The sequence below is a fragment of the Aethina tumida genome, chromosome 5, assembly GCF_024364675.1.
Source record: "Aethina tumida isolate Nest 87 chromosome 5, icAetTumi1.1, whole genome shotgun sequence".
NCBI lineage: Eukaryota > Metazoa > Arthropoda > Insecta > Coleoptera > Nitidulidae > Aethina > Aethina tumida.
The window spans coordinates 16,251,830-16,277,214 of record NC_065439.1 but is presented as its reverse complement, the minus strand read 5'-3'; the positions used below and the strand labels follow the sequence as shown (position 1 = coordinate 16,277,214).

General features: G+C 37.3%; 5 protein-coding genes and 1 long non-coding RNA gene across 11 annotated transcripts; 4 read left to right on the top strand and 2 right to left on the bottom strand.

The window, feature by feature from the left end:
- Window positions 1-345: 345 nt before the first annotated feature.
- On the top strand, window positions 346-5,575 carry LOC109602357 (calcium homeostasis endoplasmic reticulum protein). Of its 5 annotated transcripts, none has more exons than XM_049968301.1 (11): window positions 350-596; window positions 670-840; window positions 896-1,286; window positions 1,346-1,417; window positions 1,471-1,753; window positions 1,817-2,056; window positions 3,035-3,382; window positions 3,653-3,786; window positions 3,974-4,402; window positions 4,462-4,736; window positions 5,359-5,575. In XM_049968301.1, exons 1-11 carry the CDS (start codon window positions 572-574, stop codon window positions 5,379-5,381), a joined length of 2,391 nt encoding a protein of 796 aa, XP_049824258.1. In that variant the 5' UTR covers window positions 350-571; the 3' UTR covers window positions 5,382-5,575. The 5 variants fall into 5 exon arrangements, with proteins under 5 accessions (XP_049824260.1, XP_049824258.1, XP_019874272.2 ...); XM_020018713.2 differs by lacking the exon at window positions 5,359-5,575 and adding an exon at window positions 4,842-5,091; XM_049968303.1 differs by lacking the exon at window positions 5,359-5,575 and having other exon boundaries at window positions 346-596; window positions 4,448-4,618.
- Window positions 5,140-9,603, bottom strand: LOC109602350 (serine/threonine-protein kinase PITSLRE-like). Its single transcript, XM_049968304.1, has 8 exons — window positions 9,443-9,603; window positions 9,226-9,390; window positions 8,444-9,171; window positions 8,184-8,383; window positions 7,954-8,129; window positions 7,343-7,894; window positions 5,581-5,929; window positions 5,140-5,391 (listed from the first exon to the last, which is right to left on the bottom strand). Exons 1-8 carry the CDS (start codon window positions 9,535-9,537, stop codon window positions 5,320-5,322), a joined length of 2,337 nt encoding a protein of 778 aa, XP_049824261.1. The 5' UTR covers window positions 9,538-9,603; the 3' UTR covers window positions 5,140-5,319.
- Window positions 9,604-9,776: 173 nt separating this feature from the next.
- LOC109602354 (hexosaminidase D) lies at window positions 9,777-11,752 on the top strand. The gene is made up of 2 exons (XM_020018709.2): window positions 9,777-10,452; window positions 10,641-11,752. Exons 1-2 carry the CDS (start codon window positions 9,849-9,851, stop codon window positions 11,663-11,665), a joined length of 1,629 nt encoding a protein of 542 aa, XP_019874268.1. The 5' UTR covers window positions 9,777-9,848; the 3' UTR covers window positions 11,666-11,752.
- Window positions 11,753-12,284: 532 nt separating this feature from the next.
- LOC109607718 (vesicle transport protein SEC20) lies at window positions 12,285-13,328 on the top strand. The gene is made up of 3 exons (XM_020024194.2): window positions 12,285-12,588; window positions 12,640-12,812; window positions 12,863-13,328. The coding sequence occupies exons 1-3, from the start codon at window positions 12,508-12,510 to the stop codon at window positions 13,281-13,283; spliced, it is 675 nt and encodes a 224-aa protein (XP_019879753.1). The 5' UTR covers window positions 12,285-12,507; the 3' UTR covers window positions 13,284-13,328.
- Window positions 13,329-18,890: 5,562 nt separating this feature from the next.
- Window positions 18,891-19,585, top strand: LOC126265609 (uncharacterized). Its single transcript, XR_007548113.1, has 2 exons — window positions 18,891-19,159; window positions 19,234-19,585. It is a non-coding gene; the product is annotated as an uncharacterized LOC126265609 (long non-coding RNA).
- Window positions 19,586-20,125: 540 nt separating this feature from the next.
- Window positions 20,126-25,369, bottom strand: LOC109602360 (phosphoinositide 3-kinase regulatory subunit 4-like). 2 transcript variants are annotated; one of them, XM_020018718.2, is made up of 14 exons: window positions 25,276-25,369; window positions 25,072-25,196; window positions 24,403-25,014; window positions 23,790-24,348; window positions 23,513-23,733; window positions 23,244-23,455; window positions 23,045-23,193; window positions 22,724-22,992; window positions 22,484-22,670; window positions 21,966-22,423; window positions 21,487-21,912; window positions 21,122-21,429; window positions 20,902-21,065; window positions 20,126-20,574 (listed from the first exon to the last, which is right to left on the bottom strand). In XM_020018718.2, exons 2-14 carry the CDS (start codon window positions 25,161-25,163, stop codon window positions 20,191-20,193), a joined length of 4,041 nt encoding a protein of 1,346 aa, XP_019874277.2. In that variant the 5' UTR covers window positions 25,164-25,196; window positions 25,276-25,369; the 3' UTR covers window positions 20,126-20,190. The 2 variants fall into 2 exon arrangements, with proteins under 2 accessions (XP_019874277.2, XP_049823493.1); XM_049967536.1 differs by lacking the exons at window positions 25,072-25,196; window positions 25,276-25,369 and having other exon boundaries at window positions 24,403-24,719; window positions 24,784-24,901.
- Between the last annotated feature and the right edge of the window lie 16 nt (window positions 25,370-25,385).

Genomic DNA, 25,385 nt, shown 5'->3' with positions numbered 1-25,385 from the left:
GGTTTATCATTGAAAAAAAAGTCAAATTTAGACAAAAAGTAAATGTTATGGGAGCCACACATATTAATTTTGGAAAACATTGTATTATTCTAGAAGCATGCATCAACAACAAAATCTACTATTGTAATCTGAGTTGCCTATGCATTTTCTGTTTTCAACGAAAGTAGACATTTAAATAATTAAGTTAAGATTTGTTCATACTACAACGTTTTGTTCGTTGCAATATGTACAAACAAAATGAATATTTTATTTATTTTTTATTTAAAAATTGTGGCTAAAACTTAAACATCCTAAAATATCACATTTAATTTCTATTGTGCGTTTTTTATTTGACAAGATCACATATTTAGTATAATAAATTGATTTTAGTTGATAAGTTCAAACGAAAATTTCTTATTGAATTTTCAAATAACCGAATGATAACAATAGATCTGGCAACGCCGTACGTCAGATAAACCACAACAGCTTTGCGGCCCTTATTAGAAACAAGAAACTTATTCTGGACTTTTTTTTTAATTTTAAGTGCATTTTTCTTTTAGTTTAGGTTATTATGTATTGAATGTAACTGAATATGGACCTGCCTCAACCGCCACAAGGTAATTATCTGAACGAAACTTCCATAAACAACCTCTCCAACGCAGGTTTTGAGGTTAGGTTTTTTCGTTTCAGACACAGAACTACGAAATATTATCGATAAACTGGCGCAATTCGTCGCCAGAAATGGACCAGATTTCGAGCAAATGACCAAAAATAAACAGAAGGGGAATCCTAAATTTCAGTTCTTGTATGGTGGAGAATACTATAATTATTATCAGTTCAAAGTCAGTGCGGAACAAGCCAGTAGGTACATAAGTGACCCAAACAGTTCTTTACACTTATCGCAACATTATTTCAGTCATGAAGCAACAAGGTAATGGAATAAATGACCCCAGCAACTGGGCCAACCCCCAAAACCCAAATGTGCTAGAAATTGACCAGTTATCGCAACAACAGGAGGCTCTTCGGGAGCAAATCAAACAAAGTGAACAGAACTTGTCAGCTCAGCATACAGTTCTGTTGCAACAACAACAAGCACAAGTTGAAATTGTGGTTAGCAAATGTGAAAGCAGGGATTTACAAACTGAAAGTGAACTGTGTGACGTGAACTTGACTGAGGTGTATAATATATTACAACCAATCATTGATAGTTGTACAAAGGATAGTATTAGCAATGGAAAATCATGGTTTTTACAAAATGCTACCACAAAAGAAAAGGCTTGTTGTATTGTTAAGAGTTTGCTCTCAAAGTGAGTGGTAATTAATATTTTAAATTGTGTAAAATTGAACTTTTGTTGTGGTGTTTTAGGGTCTTAGAATCAACGAGTTTCCCGCAGAAACTGCATGTGATATATTTAGTGAATGACTTGCTTCATCACAGGTATGAAACACTCATTATTAACATGTAAAAACTTGTGACAGGAATAATTGCAGTGCAAGGAAAAACGCAAATGATTTGAAGGATGCGCTCGAATCAGTCGTCGTGCCAATGTTTTGCAACGCAAGCATTGCTGCAACGGACGACCAAAGGTCGAAATTGGACAAGTTACTGAAGCTCTGGGAGTCTAAAAAGAATTACTTGAGCTCAGAAACGCTCAACAAAATGCGATCACCTGTTGAGAGTTACCAGGCACATCAGGCAGAGCAAATGACAAAATATGCCTCTGAAATTGCAGCATTATCACAACAAACGAAAAACACTTTTGAAGGCTATCAGGTAAACCAACTTACTATTATAAATTTAAGTGATTTTTCTGACAATTTCATCTAATTGTTTAAGGCTCAACATCAGGCGTTTGTGTGTCACGCTATGCAGCAAATTATGGATCTACAGCAACAGAAGCAAACCTTGGAACAGCAACAGCTTCAACCGGCAGCTCCTGCGCCCCCTAGTGCACCGGCAACGCAACTCGAGTCGATTCAAGTATCGCTACAACAAACAATTCAAAATCTCAGCCAGGCTAACGCGTCAACAACCACGCAACCACCTCCATACAATGACGCAGGCGAAAACTACTTGGTAAGGAACAAAATATAAAATATTATCTGAACATTTCTTTGGACGAAAAATGTACTCATGACATATCAGTGTCACCTCGTGAGGTTTGGTCTGGTATTATATAGAGAGAAATAAATAAAAACAAAATTTTAATTTTATTTAATCATAATTAGCAACATACAGTTTAAATGATCAGTGCTTTTATCATGAAACAAAAAAGCACCTTTTCACTACTCTTTGAAAAGTCATAGCCAGCAAAATAATTTATTCCTTACTCTAAATTCTTTTGTGTTCTTGAAATTGAACTTTTGTGCCGATATTTGAAGTTATCTCATTGGCTAGAGGCAAGGCTCAACTCCCCTACCATTGATCCAGTCTTAAAGCGCATGCGCAAATATTGGAACCAAATTTTCTGAAGAACAAAATATTTAATATATTGAAATTATATATAATATTTAATAATTTTGAAAGAGACATCATGTATGACAGAGTCATTCATTGTAAAAGTCTCACACTTAGGGGGAAACTTGTAAACTTTCACTATCTCTGTCATATATGATGTCTCTCTCATAATTCAGGCGGATCAAACGCTTTTCGATCGGTATATATTTTATGTATATATATATATATATATATATATATATTTATATAAAATTGTTATTGATTATTGTTTTTACAACATATTGCTCTTCTATGATTGTGCAAAAAAAGTTATATTCAATTTTAAAGAATAAAAATATAAAATATTTATTTTTTATATTAGCGTTATGTTAATAAAATTATTTTCATCGATGAAGCACTGGTTACCTCGTATGAGTGGTTACTTATATGAGGTAACCTATCTTCAATATTGTTGGTTGACAATATTGAAGAAAGAACAAAAAAGCACCAACACTTATAGATGTGAAAGTTATAGTTTGTTTTTTATCCAAAATTCCTAGATAAAAATTATTAATTCATAATAAAATGATTAATAACTTTTTATCGTTATCTCCACAGATGAACACGTCGATACCACCTCCCAATATGCCTCCGGCAAATCTGAACGCACCTCCGCCGACAAGTTTCAACTCGCCCCCAGACATAACGCAACAGCCACCGCCGCTAACGTCGGCGCCTCCACCGTCGGCCGCCGTCGTCGCCCCGCCTTCCACCAACGGCATCGACGGTGCGAATCCGTTTTCGCAGCCGCCGCCCGGTTTTTACGCACCTCCGCCCGGCATGTTTCCCGACTTTTCGAGGCCGCCGCCCGGTTTCCCGCCCAAGCCCGAACGGCAGCTCGAGGAATTGATGCCGACTGCACCGTACTACGATCTGCCGGCCGGATTGATGGTTCCTCTGATCAAGGTGTGTTTGCATTGTGGGAAGTTGGTAGGCGATTTTAGCGGATTGATTAGATTGAGATTGAATGACAATGACCAGCAGATTGGTGGAATAAAATATGGTCAAATAACATTTATGATCTTTTAATTTACGTCTGAATTTTGATACTTGTAGTAACTTTTGGTCGTTAGAGATTTTAATCATATGATTAATTTGTTTGTGAGCGTGTGTGCACTGTATGTATATTGGAATGTGTATTTTAATTTTAATGGCCGTTTACCAAAATGATTCTAGTTGGAAGACAGCACATATAAACCATTAGATCCTAAAGATATTAGGTTGCCACCGCCCGCGCCACCCAGTGACAGACTGTTGGCAGCCGTTGATGCATTCTATTCACTACCGAGCCATGAACGCCCACGAGACAGGTAACATACGTTTAGCAGCTGATTTTATTGTAATTACCTGGTCCAGAGTCTTTGAAACCAAAACTGCAGCTTGGAAAAGACTCTGAATCATAATTTAACATGTACGAAGTATGACTTAACTGAGAACCATTTGCATCTCCCCTCTCTATTCGTTGCATACGTTGTCTTATAATCCGATGACTCGCAGTGAGGGCTGGGAAAAGCTAGGTTTGTATGAGTACTACAAGGCGAAGAACAATGCCAAACGCCAGAAGGAGGAGCTGATAGAAGCTGGACTGCGCGAACGGTCACGCAGTCCCAGTCCTATCGTACTGACGTCCGACCGAGACCCGGCGCCGCCCAAGCGACGCTACCGCAGCAAGTCGCCATCGCCGACTCCCTCTGCCCACAACAACAACAACGGTAACCAGTCTACTGGCAGCGTCAAGAGCGGCGGACGGAGATCTAGGTCGAGGTCACGCAGTCGAAGCAGATCGAGAAGCAGATCGAGGAGTCCGCGAAGGAATCGGCACAGCAGACGGCGGAGACGCAGTCACACCAGGTCTAGGTCCAGATCACCCAGAACCAGATCGAGGTCGCCGGTGAGGAGATCGATTTCACCACCGCCCAGTTTCAGGTATTCATTTGGATAAATTAACGCTACGATATTGTTTAAGTACAGATGTACGGTTTTAGTACTCCGAGTTATCTGAGGCCCGAACCTCAAGAGCTGGACCCCTCTAACAAAGGTCACCAGATGTTGAGGAAAATGGGTTGGGGCGGCAGTGGTTTAGGTGCGAACGAACAGGGAATAGACACTCCCATTTCCGGTGGTGATGTGAGGGACCGACAGGATCAGTTCAAAGGCGTCGGTTGTAATCTGAACGATCCGTACGAGAACTTTCGGAAAAATAAAGGTGCCGCGTTCATCACGAGGATGAAGGCTAGAGCGGAAGAAAGGGCGAATGAGAGTAAGTTTTTAGTCGACAGAGGTAAGACTGGTGGAAATGAATAATAAGACGATATGTGAGGCAACAATGAGAGTTTGTTGATCGTAATTTTTTCTTAATTTTTAGGAAACTTTCACGATTGAACCTCGAATAGGTTGTGTTCACTTCAATTTAATAGAAATTGTATAGTCAATTGTAATATTACTTGCTATGCAAACTTTTGATGTATGACTAAACCACTGTTTCTCTTTCGTAATTTATTGTAGGTAGTCTAGTTTTCGAATGTACAAATATTGCTGTTTTGTATATATTTTTAAGTGATTAATTAATCATTGTAATTGATGTAAATGTGAGAAAAATACATTAATTATTTTTATTTATTATTGTATTATTGTTATATTGTTTTATAATTGAAAAACACATATTAACTTTTTATTATTATATTTGAGGTAACCTTGTATTATTTACAGTAACAGAAGTACAAACAATATCCCATTTTTACAAAATCACTCCTGCGATTTATTCATTTCAAACAAATGTGACTTAAATTAACTGATCACATTATAATAATTAAAACTTAATGTTATATAAAATTATGTACAATTTAAAACTTTAAACTAAATCCTGCACCTCCTCTTCTTAGATCAACGCCCATGCCAAGAGTAAAACCATCATCCTGCAAGAAAAGACCATCTATAATGAGAGCTTACAACGTTACAATCAATTATTTGTACATAATTCTTCCTTTACTGATAAGTTTAAATGAATTGTAATTTGTACAACAAATATCCTCTCAATATGGAATATAATTGTAAATTTTGCACACATTCAACATAAATAAAATAAAAACAAGAATACGACTTACGAGTTTTTTGTAAGCCTCGCCGCCGGAGGGCGGCTTGGGGCTGGTCGCCATCGCCCTCTTCAAGCCCAGCTCGCTTTTGGCGGGCCACGTGGGAAACATTGACGGATCAATCGGCAACGGATGCTCCTTGAAAAATGGGCTGCGTAACGCGTCCTCCGCCGTGATTCGCTTTGCCGGATCATACGTGAGGAACTTGAGCAGCAGTCCCAACCCGATTTCGCTCAAATTGCTGAATTTCGAACGCAGATTGGAGACGGGGTATTTAGTGAAGGTCATCTTTTTAACGGCTGGCAGGTCGTTATAACCGGCCCAAATTGATTCGTTGGGTGTGCCCAACTCCTTGAATATTCTGAAAGTATATATAAGGAATTATATGATGGTAGTTTTAGAATTGCCAGAATATACAATTCTGTCCAAATCTGTATGAGTTATTAATATTAGTATGTTTATTATTACATAATGTTCAGTCTAATAAATACCCTAATTAACTTTATTTAGTTTTAAATTATCTTTGTTTTGCGATAGTAATACGATAAAAGAGTTTGCCATCAACAACTAATCTGTTGACCACACTCAATGGAAACGAGACGCGATTATCGACATCAATTTTATTAGCATGATAATCTTCGAAGCTGAGACAACTTCCACCTGCACCCATCTGCCTGCCGTTTCCATTGAGCATTAAATGATAAGTGTACGTCTTGCCAGGGGCAGATCTTAGAACGTACACCCCCAGGTGTAGAACCACAAAATCACCACAGAACGTCAAAAGAAACAATGTTTCGTCAAATTTGATGATCTCTCTCCAGCAACGATCTTGACCCAAAAAAGGCAGCCAGTAATTCGTATTTAAGTCTTCCAACAAGCGATGCTGGTCCTTCGCATGTTGTTCCATTTCCGTGGAAGCTCCATCCCACATGCACCCATTCGTGAGAGCAAAAGGACAAAGAGACTGCTTCCTTCCGCATTCGCTCTCGTGCGCCTTTATCGCCGAACCCAAAGCCTCAAATGAACATCCCGAGTCTGCGTTCTTGCATGGGAAGTACAACTTCTCGAACAATCGCTCCAGACCCAAATTGCGAGCTCCCTGCTTGTTGGCTCTGCACATAGGACATCTAATGATCCTGTTGAAACAGGACCCGCAATATGCGCGGCCATTGGGACACACGTTCATTGGTGGCTGCATGTAATTGAAGCAGATGCAACATTCGAATTCGCAGATCAGATTGTAGTTAATTTGCGACATGGTGATTTATGTTCTCTTAACTGTTTCGCTTAAAGGATCGTTTATGTCCCAGATACTTTTCTGTATGAATATATACGAATTTGACAGGTATTATCACTTATCTCCTAATTTAATCTTTTCGCAATGATATTATTAATAATAAATCTATTTATGACCTGATTCATGTCTTCATGTAATGAATCTCATCAAAACTATGTTACCTGTTGATAGAATTGTATATTCGTCTATAACAATACACTAATAATTTATTATTTATTTTCTCATCTATTTGGGTTTGACTGATCGTTTGTATCGTAGATTGTTGTCAGGTGATACATATTTACCTCATAATTTAATGTTGGATTTTGTTAGTTTTTATATTTTTGTGTTAATGGCAATAATTATGATTACTGAAATCTATGCACTTGATAATTTAATTCTTTCTCGCCAGTTTATATATATTATTACACCGAAAATTATCCAATTAAACAACATTAAAATAATCGTTAAACAGAGAACAAAAAAAATAAAACTCACCTATTTACTTGTTCCACCTCGGATTTTCCTGGGAAGAGAGCGTTCATCAGCAAAAGCTCGGCAAAAATGCACCCAACTGACCACATGTCGATAGGAGTTGAATATTCTTTCGTGCAGAGAAGCAATTCCGGAGCCCTGTACCACAAAGTCACGACAATCGGCGTGTATGCCTTCAACGGCGAATCATACTCGCGGGCCAGACCAAAGTCACCAACCTTCAAAATACCCTTGTGCGACAGCAACAGGTTGGAGGTCTTGAGATCGCGGTGCAATATCCAGTTGTCATGCAAATGCGCAACTGCCTGCAACAACTGATTTAACAGACATTTCACCTCGCCTGGCATGAATTTCTGTTTTTTATGACGCATGGTTTCCATCAGCGATTTGAGGTCGTGCTCAACGTAGTCCATTACGATGTAGATCTTATCCATGTTGCTTCCAACGACGATCTCTCGTACGGTCACTATGTTGGGGTGTTGACCCTTTAGTAGTGTGTTGATTTCTCGCAAGGATGTGATAGGGAAACCCTCCTTTTCTTTTTCCATCTTTAATCTGCGGATAATAGTTTGTTTTAAGTTAAAGAATTTTTGGCAATTTAAAATATTTATTACCGTTTAAGGGCGACGATTTCGTCTGTCCGTTTGTCTTTAGCTCTAAAAACAACACCATAAGTACCCTCTTCAATTCTGTTAAGCGTTTGGAACTCGATTACTGATCGACAACCTTGTATTGCTGGATAATAAGGCGGTAACGACTCATCGATTTTCGGCGCCTCCTTTGGTTCTTGCTGAAAGTAAACAGAATGACCATTTTTCAGTAATTTATGATGCCACAAATTTACCTTTTTATCTTTGTTATTCTCAACGTCATTCTTCGTCGCCGCAGCAGCATTTTCCAAGTCTTTCGACGGCGAACCAGCTCCTTTATCTGATGATTCACTTACAGGACTTCTAGTTCTGCTGCGACTGCTAGGACTGCGACTTCGACTCCTCGTCCTGCTGCGACTGCGACTTCTTTCTCTGCTTGCGCTCTTTGACCTCTCTAGAAAACACAATTTGTTACTTTTATAATTTAAAAATATTTTATAAAGTAAAAACGTACCAGATACAGGACTTTCAGCATGAGAATCACCACTCCTATATGACCGTTCACTTCTAGATGCACTTACACTGCTGTTTTTGCTTCTCTCACTGTATTCACTCTTCTCTTCCACGTCTGAACATTTAATAACCTCTTCCTCACTCTCTGAAACTTTCTTCTCATCCTCCTCTTCTTCTTCTTCCACTTTCAGCCTTTTATTGTAGAAGTCTTCATCATCGGTTTTCCTCTTGGATCTGTCGCGACGTTCGCGCTCTAACCTTGATTGTTCCTTTAGTCTGGCCATCTCCCTCTCTGCCTCTAATAATTTGACTTTCCTCAAGTCCTGCTCGGCTTTCTCCTCTTCAGTCAGTTCCTTTTCATTGTCATCCCATTTTGATTTGTCTTCAGCACCATCCTCACTTATATACTCAACCTCTCTTTTCTCTGAAGTGGTTTCAGTGTATTCGACTTCACGGTGCCGCCTTTCCCTATGTCTGTTCCTCTTTTCTTCTTCATGTCTCTTATGTCTGTATTTCTCAAGTTCCCTTTCATACCTCAAATCCCTCTTATCTGCCACTGTTACTTCTTCATACCTTCTGGAATGGTGAGTTCTGGAGTATTCCTCTTTTCTTTCCCTATGGACTCTTTCAGTCATATAGTGGCTATCCGGGTAATGTTCCCTGTAATACCTTTCTTTCTCCCTCTGGTAATGAGCCCTATCTTTTTCAGTCTTTGAATGATGCTTTTCCCTAAAAGAAAAACTTAACAGTGCCAAAAAAACATTTCGTTGGTGTGTTACATACCTCCTTTTCTCTCTGTGGTGTCTGTCCTCTTTGTGACGGTCTGACTTTCTGTGCGCCCTTTCCTGTTCCTCTTTTCTCCTCCTGGACGACTGGTGTGAACTTCTGGCCTGGGGCGGTTTTATGTCCAGTCCGTCGTCGTTGTCCACATCCTCGTCGGACACCAAACTAAAACCAAACTCATGTAACAAAAATATAAACGTTTTGCTCACGTTCTAACCTCATTTCGACTTTGGGCTTCGTCACGTTTTGCACCGGACTCTGTCGCAGTTCGCCGTCTTCGCTTTGCTCGTCACCTGAACCATTATAAGACATTTTATTTAACAATTCTTTTTCCCAAACATAAAATGCGAAAAAGCTTGTGTGTTTGACGTTTGAATTCTACAAGCCCATGTGCGCCAACCTAACATTTTTAAAATTTGTTGTTTTTGTATGTTTTTCCGAAATTAAACAAATAAATTTGCAATAGCGGTTTTCGATAACTCGACGATAATAATTTAAAACTATTAAGTTAATTAATTTAATAAAAGTTGGATATTTTTTATGTTGACCAAATTATAAATATAACCTCAAATGTTCGAAGACATTCGAAATAATTTTTTAACATGTAAAAGTCTTCCGTTAAAATGAATTTAATACGTCCAACTTTATGTGGCAAAATCTTTATAGTACTTGTAATCATCATTACAGTGGCAGCATGTATATTTTATGTGCATATCCTCAAACTTCAAGTCGTGAAACACAAAACAAAAGTTACGGCATCCCCTCAACGTTTAGATAATTTTTTCGTAACGAAAAGATTAAATTTTCAAGGCGATGTGATCGTACATTTAGATTTAAAAGGAGCCCCACCGAAAATCTCTTACTACAAGGAATTATTTCCACTTCTTACAAAAATGGGGGCAACTGGCTTACTCTTAGAATATGAGGACATGTTTCCTTTCACTGGTGATATATTAGAAAACGTCACAGCTTTAAATGCGTACTCATTGACTGACATTAAAGAAATCAATCATTATGCTAAACAAAACAATCTCACAGTGATACCCTTAGTACAAACTTTCGGTCATTTGGAATTTATATTAAAATTGGAGCAGTTCAAGGAGCTTAGGGAGGTTGAAACTTATCCTCAGGCTATTTGTCCATCACACCAAAACACTCAAAAACTGTTAATGGATATGATTCAACAGGTTATTGAGGCACATCCTGATTCTAACATCATTCATATTGGTAATTAAGTAGCTTACGTATAATTTTTGGTTATAGTTTGCATATTTTTATAATATAATTGATTGTTTACCTAAAGCAAACAGTCTAAGGTACATTGAAAAATGTTTCTCACTTATCTTTATTCCTCTAATATACTAATAAAAAATGTAAAATCTTATAAATTTTAATGTAAAACTGATTTGTTTTAGGTTCTGATGAAGTTTATTACTTGGGCCTCTGTGATAAGTGCCTCAATGTGATGGCAAGAGAGCATTTATCCAAAAATATGTTGTTCACTAAACATGTCCGTGCAATCGCCGAATTTATCAAGAAAAAATACCCGAAACACAGAATCCTAATGTGGGACGACGAGTTCCGGGGATTCACCCAAGAGGAACTGTTATCCAGCGGTCTGCACAAGATCGTCGAACCGGTAGTTTGGAAATACACGAAGGACGTAATGGACGAACTGGGTCCGAGTTTGTGGAACTTGTACTCCTCGGCTTTTCCGTCTGTTTGGGCTGCGAGCGCGTTCAAAGGAGCAACCGGAAGCAGCCAATACGTCGTCGACGTGCCCCATTACTTGGAGAACCACCGCAGTTGGATGGACGTGATCTCGAACTACAAGGACAACATAAAATTCACCGGCATCATCATAACGGGCTGGCAACGCTACGATCACTTCGCAATCTTGTGCGAACTACTTCCGGTCGGTCTTCCTTCGTTGGCCATGTCTATGAGAATAATACAAGGCCACACGGATTCACCGTTGACTCCGCCCGTGGCGGTCGCCGAGCTGTTGCAGTGCGAACAGCCGTACGGGCTCATGGGATTGGCTTTCGGCACGCCCCACTGTACGTTTCCAGGTGGTAACGTATTGGAGAACGTGCTCAGGTTGCAGCAGGTGAAGCAGGACCTGGACGGCATACTGAGCATGTCCGAAAGCGTCGGTTGGTTAACCGAGTACAACATTCGTCATTCGTTTTCCAGTCCCAGATACGTGGAAACGGTGATGGGATTGTTGAGTAAGGTCAGGTCTGATTTCGAGATGCTGGACTCGGATTTGACTGCGGCCTTGCAGGAGGTTTACGATAATTATACGGTTGTTGAATGGAGGGAGACTGTGGTCAAACCGTTTGAGGAAAAGGTTAATGCGATATGGAAGGCGAGGCAGGCTCTACTAGGAAAGGATCACTGGCCTAGAAGGCCACTGACTGCCAAAGAGGAATTGTGATTTTTTTATATTTTTAACTTATAATTTTTTGACTGAGTACCTAAAATTGAAGCAATATATTTAATAAATAGTAATAGTAGATTTTAATTTTTTTCGATTTGCGCTAATTAATTAAAGTAAACATGTTGGTTGTATATATTTATGTATCTTAGGCATCCTATTGCAGGAATTTATTTTTAGAATATCTATCCTTAAAACGGTTTTAGTTATATTATTACTAGTATGTTGTTAGATAGTTTTTAGAACTTACGAATTTTATATTTATAATTACTTTGTTTTTTAATAAACATATTTCTATTTAATAATTAACAAAATTTTGTTGTTTTGTTAGAAAAATATTGTACAATAGTTACTGAACCATAGAACAGGGGACGGGTAGTTTTTACTGACTGACTACTGACACGGCCGTTTTTTAATTGTCGAATGAGAATGCCTCACTACTTCCTTAACATTTTAAAAAGTTACTACAATAAATGACTAGTGTTATATATATTTTAATTTCGACTGTTTCTTCAATAGCTTAGAAATAAAGACAAGTTTTATTGACAATAAATATTTACTAAAATAATATTTCTTTTACATAAATTATAAATATGCAACCCAGAGTACGATACCTCTAACGTGCACGATTACCTAGACAGTTATTGAAAGTAATGTTTTCAAACTTTATAACAGATTATTGGGTTTGGCTATTATCGAACCTAGGTAAGTATATTCCCCAGTTACTATTATTAGTTAGTTTTGCAACAGTGGCGCCACCTCAAAACAATACCGACTAACCTACGACAACACATTCCATCATAAATTTCATAAATTAACACCAAAAAATCAAAAAAACAAACATGGATTCGTCACAGTTCATCCTTAGCACGTTACGACAGGACATAACGGAACACGACCTGCAACTTAAGGCGCTCATCCAGGTAATTTGCTCGTTGATATTTTGAATCGGTTTTAAGTCCACGTATATGCAGGACATCACCGCATGCGCGGGACCGCTATCCGAATTGCACGTTCTGAACGGGGCGGGACGTTCGAAAATTTCCGCGCTCAGGAAGTTCATCGACAAATTCGGCGACATCGCCAAAGAAAATCGAGATGTCGTGTTGCTAAAAGAGGTCGTGCTCTACAGAGAACAATTGGCCAGGTTGGTTTACCCCTAACGATTTATTAAACATTGAACGAAACATATTTTAGTAACATGGACGCGTTCAAAAAAGCCAACATAAAATCGATGTTAGCAATAGAAAAAGGTATAAAAGAGGAACTAATGAAGCCGGTGAATGAAGAAACTGCACTGCGACAGAGACAGAAACGCGACAAAGAGTCTATTGCAAAATTAAGCTCCAATGTAACAGAACAATTGCTCTCGATCAGTCGACAACTTGCCGAAACCACTCAAAGAAGTGCCGACACGTTGAACACGTTAGTCACGTCATCTGACAACGTAATCGGAACCCAAGAAGAATTGAAGACAACGTCGGGAGTCATCAGTCAAAGTGGAAAGTTATTGGCGAAGTATGGAAGACGGGAACTCACAGATAAAATACTAACTTTTATTGCTTTTGCGTTCTTCATCGCTTGTGTTATTTATATTGTACAAAAGAGGATGTTCTAAATTGTGATAATTTGACGGGACTCAATTAAATTATTGTATTTATTATTGTTTTTGTTTAGTTATTTAATTGATTTCAAGGAACATCAGTGACCTTAGTCTAATTACTGGAAATTATCTTATCGCAATTTTACTGAACGTATTTTGATAATTAGTAATATTTTTACAACAGTGCAAGGTTATTGAATTTAATTCGTCAAAATATTTTGTGATGCTGATTAAACTATACTCATGTCCAAAAGTTAAAGATATTAAGAGTTTATGAGTGAAAACGGATCCACAATTGTGCTTAATTAAATATATTGTGATTATTTTATTATTTTTTAATAAATTCGCACGTAAAGATAAAGAAAAAAACTTGATACGTTTTTAAACAACCTTGCAACTGGCTGATCAGCTACATTAGCTTGTATGACTTCAGTTACTGTAAAGAGAAGCTTGGGAAATGCAGGTTTTCGTTTACGATGACTATTGAAACACTTACATGACCCATGACCATAAGCAAGAACGATGAAATGATCAAGGTTTATGTTTACTGGAAAGAAAGACGAACACATGAAAGTAGAGCTGGGCTGTATGATGATGATCGTCGAGTTCATGTTTGGTTTAGAGGTGCTCCACAAAATTATCGAAGAGTTCAAGCATTTTACTCATTATGGTACTGGGGGGATTTTGTTATAATTGCGGTACTGGTACATACAACAGTATTCATTATTATAGCAACTTTTTATAATGTTAAATAATCTAATAATAATTCACTATATATAAGATTAATTAATTTACTATTTTTGTGTTTATACAGTATTATAAAAACTACTATATTATTAATCTCTAATTAAATTTTTATCGTCATCGTGAAAAAAAAAATGTTCAACAATGTTTTCGTCCACTTTTAACACATCATTCATTACAATTTCTCTGCCTGGTGTAATAATAATTTGTATCTACTTGCCGAAAATGCATGGAATTCAAATTTTTGAATTTGAAAAAACAAGGATAATCGCCTTACGTCAACATGGATGGTCAAATCACCGAATTTCAACGACACTTGCCTTACCTAGATCATCTGTGATCAGAATAGTGCGATTATTGCAATTAAACAACAAATTATGTACAATTAATTATTCTTTTTTATTCTCAAATATATAAGGGTGATAAAATAATTATAATAAGCAACAGACAGTTAGTAAATAATCGGTTTAAATTCACAGAGACCAATAAAGGACTATAAAGTAAAAAGTTACGTTAATTTGGTCCATTGAATTTATTTTTTTGAAGTGAAAACTTTATCCGCGTTCGGCATTTTTTGGCAGGGGAAAATCCTATGGGCTTGCGTCTCCGACATGCTTATACCAGCTTATCTGTAGCTAAACAGCTGACGTATAGTGCTGTGTATATCTTATAAGTGAAATTGAATGGATTTAGTAAAAGTATTGTTGAAATTAATGATGACAATTATGCAAACAATTAAAATAATGTTAAAAATCAAGTACATTGAAATTTAAGTAAATACAAATATAATAATAATAAATAATATGTTTGTATATGAATTGTTATTTGAATTGAATTGTATTTGTATTTTGTCATGATCTTGTACAGCCCGTAATATATATGAATTATAAAAAAACATATAAACATGCATATAATTGTTGCTCGGAGTGTCAGTAGATATGAAAACCAGATTGATGTTGATAGTTTTAATTCAAATATTATAAAATTTAAAATATTAATACTAAAAGTTCCAAGTTTTCACATCCATCGGCAGTCTCTATAAATGCCAATTTTTTTATTTTTTCACGATTAATTACTTTCAATTAAAAATAATTAAAACATAAGATACCAAAAGGTCTATGACCAAATCGCGTTGGACTTATAATATGAATTTAATTACACTTTTTGCGAAATTTTGGCGGATGCGCCAGTTTTGTTAATATTTTTCATCGATTTACGAAAGTATAGTTCCATATTAATCAGTTATTAGGCAATCAACTAAAATATATATTATTTCTGCAGATTCTATAATTTTTAAATACTACTTTCTCTTGATATTATGATTAAATTCCAATTGTTATTTCTCAATTGTAATTAACTTTAAAACAGAAGTATTTATTATTTTACTCGATGCATAAGGATATTTTGTTACATTTTCAAAATATAAATTATTAAATAATTAATTTAAAAATGTACTTACCTTCAAAAAGCTCAAATCCTCAAATTTTTTAAAATGTAAAAAACAACGTCTATTTAAAACAATATTTTAATAACAATGGCAGCATAAATATACATTAAAAAAGATCACAGTTCAGTAGGGACAAACGGGATTGCCGACACGTCCCGGAAAAGCATAGGAATCGATGGCGTGTATCCTACAAATATCCTTGTACCTTCTACCACTGTCCGTGCGTCCGATACTCCTGCCGTGGTTCTTCCTCGGTCTGTACCGCTGATACTGCTGATTATCGCCGCCGCCGAATAGATCGATCAAACCGGTCGCCTCGCAGTGGACGATAAGGACCGTGCACAGAACGGTTAACAAAATGATTTGTGTGACTGAAGACATAGTGGACTACACTCTCGAGAAGAGGTCTCCAATTGACTGGGGGCTTGAAGAACTGTTGTGCCTTTATAGATAAAAAATAACGCAAGCGCCCAGATGAAAAAATCGTCCGCGTCAATTTTTCAGGTCGATAATCTGCACAAGGACGCTGTCTGTTTTGATAAAACCGTGGGGTTTCTTGCACCGCGACCTTGCACTTCTGCAGGAAATGACTAAGCGACAAGTGCTTTGCTTGCAGTCTTGTTTTCGGTGATCTTACGTGAGAATTTATATTTACTTTGTGACGCAAATAATTCGTATTTAAATTTGTGGATCTATCATCACCAACAACAAATGTGTGATGGCAAATTTTGATTAATTAACATATTAAAACCTTGCACTAATTTCTCAATTGCTATTGAATTTATCTTGTATTTTTATCACATAAAAACATAAATATTTTTAATTCATGCCTGCTAACAATTTGAAAAGGTGCGTGTAAATGTTTAATCGTCACAGTTCCGGTAGATGTACCGCTCGATCGGACATTTCTTTCTTATCCACTTGAATTAATTGTTACGCAACAACTTCTTTGAACCGATTTGCGGTTTCCGTCGTTAAAACTGCACTTCCTCGTCCCAAAACAAGCGTCGATAATTGTCAGAAATTTGTAAAAGTAAACAAACTAACAAAATTACGAATTAATGTTAATGATTATTTTGTAACTACTCGTAATAAATGGAAAGTAGATAGATCAAATTTACGAAATGACAACATAAGGCATGTTGTTCCAACAGAAACCGTCTTCGGTCGGAATTCCTTCACCATTAAGGCATTTTTATTACCACGATTGCATCTGATTTAACAGTTAGAAATTTTCGTCCAAATTAAAAATTAAATTCATCATTTAACCCAGTCACCGAAAAACACTTTGATTCGCCGCTTATTCTCAAAACGAATTGTTTTACGGAATAATGATCAATTACGTATGCCATGAACATTGCGTTTTATTCAAAATTCCACTACAAAATAGGTGCGCATTTCCTTGTTCTATTAGTAATCTCACGTCTCTCCCTCGATCAACAACATTTACGGCAATGCGGTTTTTAATAGTTTTTGCGGTCCTTTCGTTAGTTCTGGTTTCTGGAAATTGCCAAAGCATATTTGGGGCCTTATTCGGAAGGAACAATAGAAGAACTGCAAGAATTCCTATAGGAAGTGACGACAGCAATTCAAGATACAGAAGTATCTGCAGGATCCACGCCATCGGCAGTCCTGGAAGGATTTGTCCATGGTGATGATAATTAACGTCTTTGTAGACTAACAATTGTTAATATTATCATTAATGTTTTTAATCCATAATGAATTTTGTTATAGTATTATTTATATGTAATTTCAATAAATTATTTTATACATATTTTTTTGTCTTTTGTTTATTAATTACTGGGAAATGAAATATCAAGTAACACAAAGTTTATGTCGACTTATCAAATAACGATTTAATATTAAATGTGCTATTTAAATTTCTAATGGAATTTACAATATAGTTTCTAACCATTTTGATGCTTTGAATATTATATCTACAACGATTGTTTTTAAGGTGAATAATTTTTTTTATGAATAAACCTTAATTTAACTTGAATATTTAGTAAAATACTTCTTTTTGTTTTAAATTTATATAAGAAAAGTCTAAACATATTTTTGAAAACTTTTGAATTGTGATTATCTTCAGTAAATAAAAATCAAAATTTAGTTTATATATTTGTTTGTTTATACTAAATTGCAGTAAAAAATATTTGTTAAATTTAAAATATCTATAAATATAAACACATATTAGTTTTAACATGAAATGTCAACTGCCCTACATTTGTTGGGACAAAATAAAGTGGTCAATGAGTTTTTTGAGTCTATTCTGTATGTAAGAGTTCTGTAAATCCAATGGCGTTGTGAATGTTGTTCGTTTGTGGATAAATTCTTCTTTGAAGCATGTCACTTACATGCCCTACCAGATTTGAGATTGGTGTTCGTGCACATATGTTAAAATCTCAATTATTTCGTTGATTATCCAATTTATTGCAACACGCGCGACATGTGGGTGAGTATTATCATGTATAAGACGGAAGTTTTCACCAATAGTACCGACAAATTGAAGGACAATTTCAGTGTTGATTAAATATTGCCATATCGTTCAAAACACATTTGGAAAAACCAGATTAGCTCCACTGCCAAACCATTATTGTGACACCTCTATATGCAAAAACTTCCTAATTCAATTCAGAAAATCTTCACACCATTCCATATTTCCTCACGATTGCCTCTTCTAAGAGGTGGACAGATAATGGTATTCTAAATGGATATTGGCGTCATATAATCTGTTTATTACAACATCTTGACTAGCATTAAAGTGCATTAAAAAAGTGTTGTCTCCATGAAATTAATATCAAAAATAGATTCAGAATTGCTGTTGTATGGCGTCCAAGACCTGTACCAGTTATCCTAAAGCGCCTCCACAACTGACCAATGATACTTTACTTTTACCTCTTGAGGTAGAGGCACTGATTTCTTTGAAAATTAAATGACGTCGTTTCGTTGTAAAACAATAATTTTGATACAATAGACACTTAATAGGATGGTAGAATGAATTAAATTGAAATAAGTCGTAAATGTTGATGTAGTTCTGTGTATTTATATTTATATTCATTTTTATAAAACATAGCAGAGTTTTTAAACACAACAATTTCACAGTATAGTACAAACAATTGATTGATTGGAAATTAATATTCGCAACGCAAAGTAAATTTAAGTAATATATCTGGATTTTCATAAATTATCCTTAGCTTCTGTTCTGAGTGTATTTTTATATTGCTTAATAAGTTGCTATAATTATGATCACTACTGAATACAATTGTAATTTTTTATGTATTGTAAATTAAATAAGAAAATAGTTTTTCAATTAAACCCAATAAAAGTAAATAATAATGTTAAATGTCGGTTTTGACGTTACCACAACTTCCTCTTTTTTTATTCAATTTCTTCGCCAACACTTTCTACTAATGGACAAAGCAAAAACCGTTTTAAGCACAACAAAATGCGTAGTTTCATGTTCGTAAAAGATATAAAGTAAACATCAATAGTGTGATGCGGTGCATAATCTACCGTATTTATCAGATTCAACTATAGCATACAAATGGATTTAAAACGTATATTCTCGTGTAAATCAGAACACGCGCCGAGAGGTATCCCAAACCATGACCAAAAATTGATGAAGATATTAAAAAGGCTAATGATCAATTACGCATTCCGCAAACATTTGTATCTATTCAAAATCCAACTACAAAAATAGGTGCGTATTTCCGTGTTCTATTAGTTATCCCACGACTTTTCCTCGATTAGCAACAGCAATGCGTTTTTTGATAGTTTTTGCGGTCCTCTTGTTAGTTTTGGTTACTGGAAATTGCCAAGATATCCTGAAGGTACTATTCGGAGACTACAATAGAAAATCCGCCAGAGCTCCCTCAAGAAATGACGAAGGCTACACGAGATACAAGGGTATCTGCAGACTACACGCCCTCAGTTACAATCCAACTCCTGGAAAAATTATTTGTCCGTGGTGATGATTTTTGTAAATGCTGTTGAATATTCTGAGTGAATCTACAACAATGGAACTAATCACTGTGTATAAAAATGGTTTTTTTATACACAAGTGCGTGTAAGATATATCAATTGTTAATCTAAGACGGTTATAATTAATACATCACATTGTATTATAATTATAGCACAATATTTTTCTATTTGTGATAAATTATTTTATTGTGATTTGTTTAGTGCTTATTAAAAATATACTTGTTTCACTAAATTTATATATTTTTGTTATAATAATTCTTATTTAAATTAAAAATTAAGATATTATATAATAAAAAATGTGTTTCATCAATTTTAACTTACATAATTTTATTTTGCCATCGAGTAAATAATTTTAAAAAGTGTTGTATTGTACTAGTTATCATTATTTTCCTCTTATTAAACACAAAAAATGAATAGCTGTGAGGTCTGTAAAAGATAAGTAAGAGTTTAAAATGCTAATTTAAAATTATTTATAAAATCCAACATATTTGTTGTTTTGTAAATTTCAATTTGTGTCCAAAAATTAAATACAAAATTAAAAAAGGCAATGACTGAATATTTTTATATTAAACATTCAATACACGTTGGTTAATACCAACATTAATATGTGCACCATGTGCAACAAACGAATAAAATCGTTATCTTATTTTGAATAACAAATTTTGGGATCCAATTAAAGCATCAGTAAAGTTAAAATCATATATTGAATAATAATATTAATAATACATAACTACATTTAAATATAAAAAATCACTTCCATATCTTGATAACGCCGTCACGAGACGAAGAAACCAAATAACATTGTGACGCCTTGCACAATATCATATCAGAGACCGAATCCCTGTGACCGGCTGGCGGCGGCTCAGGTCCCGCTCTATACATTCTTCCTTCCTCCTCCCTGTCTTTCGATCTCACTTTGCAGTGCTCAAATATCACCTGAGTACCGTCGATCAGTCTACTTTCGTAATGCAGCGAAATCCCCGGTGGGTCATTGGCTGCCGGTATGGCCAAGTAGGATTCCGAGGGACTGGCTAAATCCCAGAACCGCACTCTTTGATCCGTACCACCGGTGAGGAGGAACGGCGACTTGTCAACGCAGCCGGCTAATAAAGCCGAAACGGCATGGCTCGAACCCTGCAGAATGTAATTTTTATAAAAATATCCGACTTAATTTAATCAATTGAATATTTAACAGGAGGATTAGCACACGACTGTTGATAAGACAATCGAAGGCACCGCTTCGGAATTCATGAGATGAGTCTACGTGACCGACTGATCGGAATTATTAATGACGCAGACAAAGAAACATACCACAAATATATGTTAAACGTCGTTTGTAAATTTGTTTGTAACAAATGGAAGGTGTGTTTGACGTAAACAGACTGAGTAATCATAATTCTAATAATAAACTATGAATGAACTAATCGTGAAATATTAATCACAAGAAAATATAGAGTTTACCTGTGGCGATCTAGACAATGGGGGCGTGGTGCTTCCCCACAAAACCCTCTGTTTAAAATTCGTTTCCAAATTCCACATCGATATTTCATTGTTGTTCTGTACGCTTGCGATAACCCATGACTTTTCAGTAGGATGACAAATCACCTTCCTGATTCTGGAAACACCTAAAATACAACGAAACCTGTAAAAAACACACATTTCTTCATTTCTGGAACCTCACCAGAATCGTTTTTATCAATGGTGGCGATTGCAAGCCTAAACCTGAGATCCCACGTGATTAAATCCCCATCAGTCGTACCCAAGCACAACCAATTATGTTTGGGATCAATACAAAAACTGTTGATATCGTTCCTGACGTCGTTCTTTAAATGGAACGTTCTGCAGTTCGATCTCAAGTCCCAGCCGTATATGGAACCGAAAAGCGTTGAATAAACCAAAACGTTCTGAGACCCAGAATCAATTGAGTGGATGTCAGTAGCGTAACCATCGACCTTTTCATCCAACTGCAAAGAGTTGATAGCGTTCATTCTGTAAAAAAAGGCCACATAGAAAACCTAGAGTCCAGTAATGTGTATAAATACTAACTTCCCACTAGCATTGTCAATCCTCAACACTTTCAAGGACCCATCAGAAGCGATGGCGGCGAACGCCTGGCCGGCGTCACAGGCAGTCATCCCCGTAACCTTCGCCTCTCTGGGAAACTTGTAGTGTTGCTTGGACCGGTTGGCGATGTTCCTGCCCTCGATCTTCGCGCAGTCCCACAGCAAAACCGTGCCATCGTGCGACGCCGAACCGAACAACGACGATTCGGGCACCGAACACAGTTTCGTGACGGCGCCCCGATGCTCGTGCAAGTGAGCGGCGAGCGTGCCCTTCAGTCGCCAGCCTGGTGGCGGTAGCGATGGAAAGAAGCGCGCCTGCTCCTCAAACTCCCGACTCCTGATGGCCTCGTAGAACCGTTGCTGCTGACGGTTCTTCAGGGCAATCAGTTCGACGTAGCAGTTCGGTCTTCTACCTATAAACGAACATTTTAAAATAACAAATATTTAAAATATAAATTGGACTTGCATTGAATGTAGGAGCGCTCGTGGAAGCTCACGTTGGTTGAGGGATCGGTGCTGGTGAACTGCGCATGCGCATCGGGAGGCGGCGAAGATGGTCGGCTGGACGATGATCTGGACGGGGGTCCGGCCGAATTTGTGCCCTCCGACTGTCGATTCAGAACGTCCGTACTGTAATTCCAATCCGAATTGATGTTAGTTTCCAATGAACCGGCCGTGTTGGTACGGTGCATCGCTCTGTTGGGCATGAACTCGGTTTTCGGTGCCTCGCCGAGTTGCATTACGTGCGTTTTTATATTCAAATTGGTCGACGTCAATTCGATTTTGCCGTCGTTCTGCTTGTTTTGTCTCGCTTCTGCGTTGCTGCGCAGTTTGTGGATCTTCTTTAGGTGGTTTTCCATGCCAAGCAGGAACTCTTCCATTTGTTCCGTCAGTCCGTTTGCCTCCAATCGTCGGAATAACTAAAATTGAAACAAATTTTAGTGCGTTAGAACATTTTACTTATTCACAGTAGTAGTTACTTGTTTAAGGCCGGGGGTACTTTCTCTATTGACCTCAGCTGGCACGTTACCGGCTTGAACACTCTCTCTAATGTTTTGTTTGTCATGCAAGGTGAGAAAAACTGCATCTATGTCAGGATATTGAAGAACATTATCGTACACCTGTCTGGGAATCGCCGGTTTCAAACAATCCAGAACTAATTCGGGCCTAAAACAATTATTCACTTAAATCCCAGCAATAATTCAAAGAACAAGTCATACTTTTCTAAGTGCATCGTAGTGCGTTGCATGTATGGCTTCAAATGTTTGATCACTCGTACTTGAACGTAAACCACGCCCAACGCCTTGGAGGCGGCGGCAACGAAGCCCGCAGTCGCTTGACGTATCCACAGATTCGGGTGGACCAGATAGCATGCGCATTCGGCCACTATGTCGGTCACCACGAACCGATCCACCAGTCCGAGACTCACCAACTGTGTCATGGCATTGATCGCCTTGCGAATGACGAATTCGGATGTGTCGGTCAAACCCTAGAACAAATTAATTGTATAACATTCGCATAAGTAAATTTGGATCTCTTACTTGTAGCAAGAGCGGTGATAAAACAGTCAAACAAGCAAAGCCGGAGTAACAAGCAAGGCCAACGATACAGTCGTAGAAGGCCTCACGCAGTTCTTTGTCCTCCTTGTTGTTCAGAAATGTTATCACATGCGGTAACAGAACATCGTTTGCTAAAAATTACAGCTTAAAATTAAATTCAAAATTTATTTTCTCAACTTACTTTTTTGTTTTCCCAAAAATATGCATAGTTTGGTCAGGCTGCTATGGAGGAAAGTCTGTTTTACGATGCTGGCGGTGTCTGTTAATAAGGATGAAACTGGTTGTAGAATCATGTCCTGCAAAACCTGCAATTCTTGTTCATAGTTGAAGATCTGTCCTTCCCTGGTTTGTTCCATGTTGTCGCCGCTTTCGTCCAAAAACTGTGTTAAATATCTAATTAAAATAAACAAATGTATCAGTTATATTGTGTAGGAAAATTTGATGAAGTACCTTAGGGAAGTTTGGGCCAAAGTGGCGATGTTTTTGGCGTAAGCCACACGCACTGAAACTATAGGATCAGTGGCCAATGGAGCCAAAAAGGGGAGGACATATTCCGGGAATATATTTACGTTAGTTCTTGGCACTTTCTTGACTAGATTCAGACATTTTGTTATTGTATCTATTGCTCCAATTTTCACCCTTGAATTCAAATCTGATGAGGCAAAAAACATCTGAAATAAATCGATTTTATTATATTGTTTTTGTAGAAGTTTTAATTAAAATGTACCAGGTAAGGAAGTATTCTGTCCAGAATGGTTTCGTCACTGGCGTGTGATGCTAACAGCAGTAAAATCTCCTGACTGTGTAACTTGGAGGAGCAATCATTCAACCCTCGAATGCACGACGTAACCAGGGAAGTCATCAGTACCAATCCCTCACATTCAGTTCTCTCCTCTTCAAACTTTTCGCCCTCGCTGTCCTCGCCTGTTCCGGAACGTATTTCCGGGCCTAAAAATTTAAAAATATTCTCCACGTCCCCCTTTAACCTCATAATCTTTTCGTCGGGCGACAGAATAGGTGTGGACGAGTAAATGAGCATGTAGGACTGCAGGAACGAATAAAAATACTCGGGGAAAAGTCTGCCGCGTTCTTGAGCCAAATAATCCTCGGCCGATTTCCGATTCGCGGGATCCTTGTCGATCATGCTGGCAATCAAGGACCGCAAATTGGGGTCCTCCAGTTTATCCAGGTGCTTTTGCGGCGAATACTCCCCTTCGCGGTACGCCAGAAGTTGCGAATATTCGAACGGAACGTGCAGCTCGTTCCATAACTCGAGGAGGGCGCACCTGAACACAAAATTATTTAATTGTAAGCATAAAAATAAGATCAGAAAATATTACCCAGCAGAAAATATGTCCATTGCGGGTGTGAGACTTCCGTAATCACATTTGGCGTCTTCAATGAGGGCACTATGCTCGCTGGCTGGTGCGTGTGCGGTTCTTGTGAATCTTTCTGGTGCAATGTAGCACATCCTCCTTCTGGATGTGTCAAAGAAGTACGAGTAATCGGCGGGATTGTCGACTGGCAAAAATGTGGGCTTGAAACTAGCAAAGTCCACCAACAAAACCCAGTTCCAAGAAGTCACAGTTATATTCTCTAGTTTTATATCACCATGACAAACGCCAACTCTGTGGCACTGGTGCAGTGCATACAGGATCTGGAATGTAATCCATTTTTTCTCAATATTAGTTAGAAATGGCCTAGTACTGATCCGGTCATACAATGTATCCTTACTGTACTGGCGCGTCAGCAAAGCACATGTGTCTGAGAGAATAATTTTGGAATATGGTATGCAGTTAACTGCAGAGGACAGCTTTTGTCTGACATCCTCCAAGTGATCTCTGTAAGTGGCCAAGGGCAAAGATGGATCTTGGATGGCGAAGATTTTTATCACGACGTGCCCTTCCACGCATGATGCACGGGCTACTTTTAGGAATCTTGTGCTGCCAAGACTGCAAATTTTTTAATGTAATTTTTTGCATGCTCGCTTTAAAGGTAATTCAGCTCACCTGGCCTCAAATTTGTAGTCGGGGCTGTTGCTTAGGTATCTTTCGACGGGGTAGATTTGCGATGGGGCAATACTCACTAATTGATTACCCATTTTTGATTTTAAACGACACTTATTCTTACATATCTAGACAAAAAAAAATAATAAAAAAGTACTGTCTTAAAACAGAAAAAAATAAGTCTATGTAAAAAATGCCGGCAACTACCTGAACCCTATAACAGGTAGTGACCAGAGAACAATGTAGCCACAAAATGGGGGATGATTAAAAATTGCACTTTTGTTGTTGTTATGACAAGAAGATTGTGAATCATTTGA

What these genes read in the sequence shown, in the direction of transcription:
- LOC109602357 (XM_049968300.1), top strand. Translation starts at nt 572, where the DNA reads ATGGACCTGCCTCAACCGCCACAAG. An exon ending in CCTGCCTCAACCGCCACAAG is followed by an intron (nt 597 to 669) that starts GTAATTATCTGA and finishes TTTTCGTTTCAG; the next exon opens with ACACAGAACTACGAAATATT. An exon ending in ACGCAGGCGAAAACTACTTG is followed by an intron (nt 2,057 to 3,034) that starts GTAAGGAACAAA and finishes TTATCTCCACAG; the next exon opens with ATGAACACGTCGATACCACC.
- LOC109602350 (XM_049968304.1), bottom strand. Translation starts at nt 9,537, where the DNA reads ATGTCTTATAATGGTTCAGGTGACGAGCAAAGCGAAGACGGCGAACTG. An exon ending in AAGCCCAAAGTCGAAATGAG is followed by an intron (nt 9,391 to 9,442) that starts GTTAGAACGTGA and finishes GTTTGGTTTTAG; the next exon opens with TTTGGTGTCCGACGAGGATG. An exon ending in GCGAGGCTTACAAAAAACTC is followed by an intron (nt 5,392 to 5,580) that starts GTAAGTCGTATT and finishes CTTTTCTTGCAG; the next exon opens with GATGATGGTTTTACTCTTGG.
- LOC109602354 (XM_020018709.2), top strand. Translation starts at nt 9,849, where the DNA reads ATGAATTTAATACGTCCAACTTTATGTGGCAAAATCTTTATAGTACTT. An exon ending in TTCTAACATCATTCATATTG is followed by an intron (nt 10,453 to 10,640) that starts GTAATTAAGTAG and finishes GATTTGTTTTAG; the next exon opens with GTTCTGATGAAGTTTATTAC.
- LOC109607718 (XM_020024194.2), top strand. Translation starts at nt 12,508, where the DNA reads ATGGATTCGTCACAGTTCATCCTTAGCACGTTACGACAGGACATAACG. An exon ending in AACTTAAGGCGCTCATCCAG is followed by an intron (nt 12,589 to 12,639) that starts GTAATTTGCTCG and finishes ACGTATATGCAG; the next exon opens with GACATCACCGCATGCGCGGG. An exon ending in TACAGAGAACAATTGGCCAG is followed by an intron (nt 12,813 to 12,862) that starts GTTGGTTTACCC and finishes AACATATTTTAG; the next exon opens with TAACATGGACGCGTTCAAAA.
- LOC109602360 (XM_020018718.2), bottom strand. Translation starts at nt 25,163, where the DNA reads ATGGGTAATCAATTAGTGAGTATTGCCCCATCGCAAATCTACCCCGTC. An exon ending in GTACCCCCGGCCTTAAACAA is followed by an intron (nt 22,424 to 22,483) that starts GTAACTACTACT and finishes TTTCAATTTTAG; the next exon opens with TTATTCCGACGATTGGAGGC. An exon ending in CGCTCCTACATTCAATGCAA is followed by an intron (nt 21,913 to 21,965) that starts GTCCAATTTATA and finishes GTTTATAGGTAG; the next exon opens with AAGACCGAACTGCTACGTCG.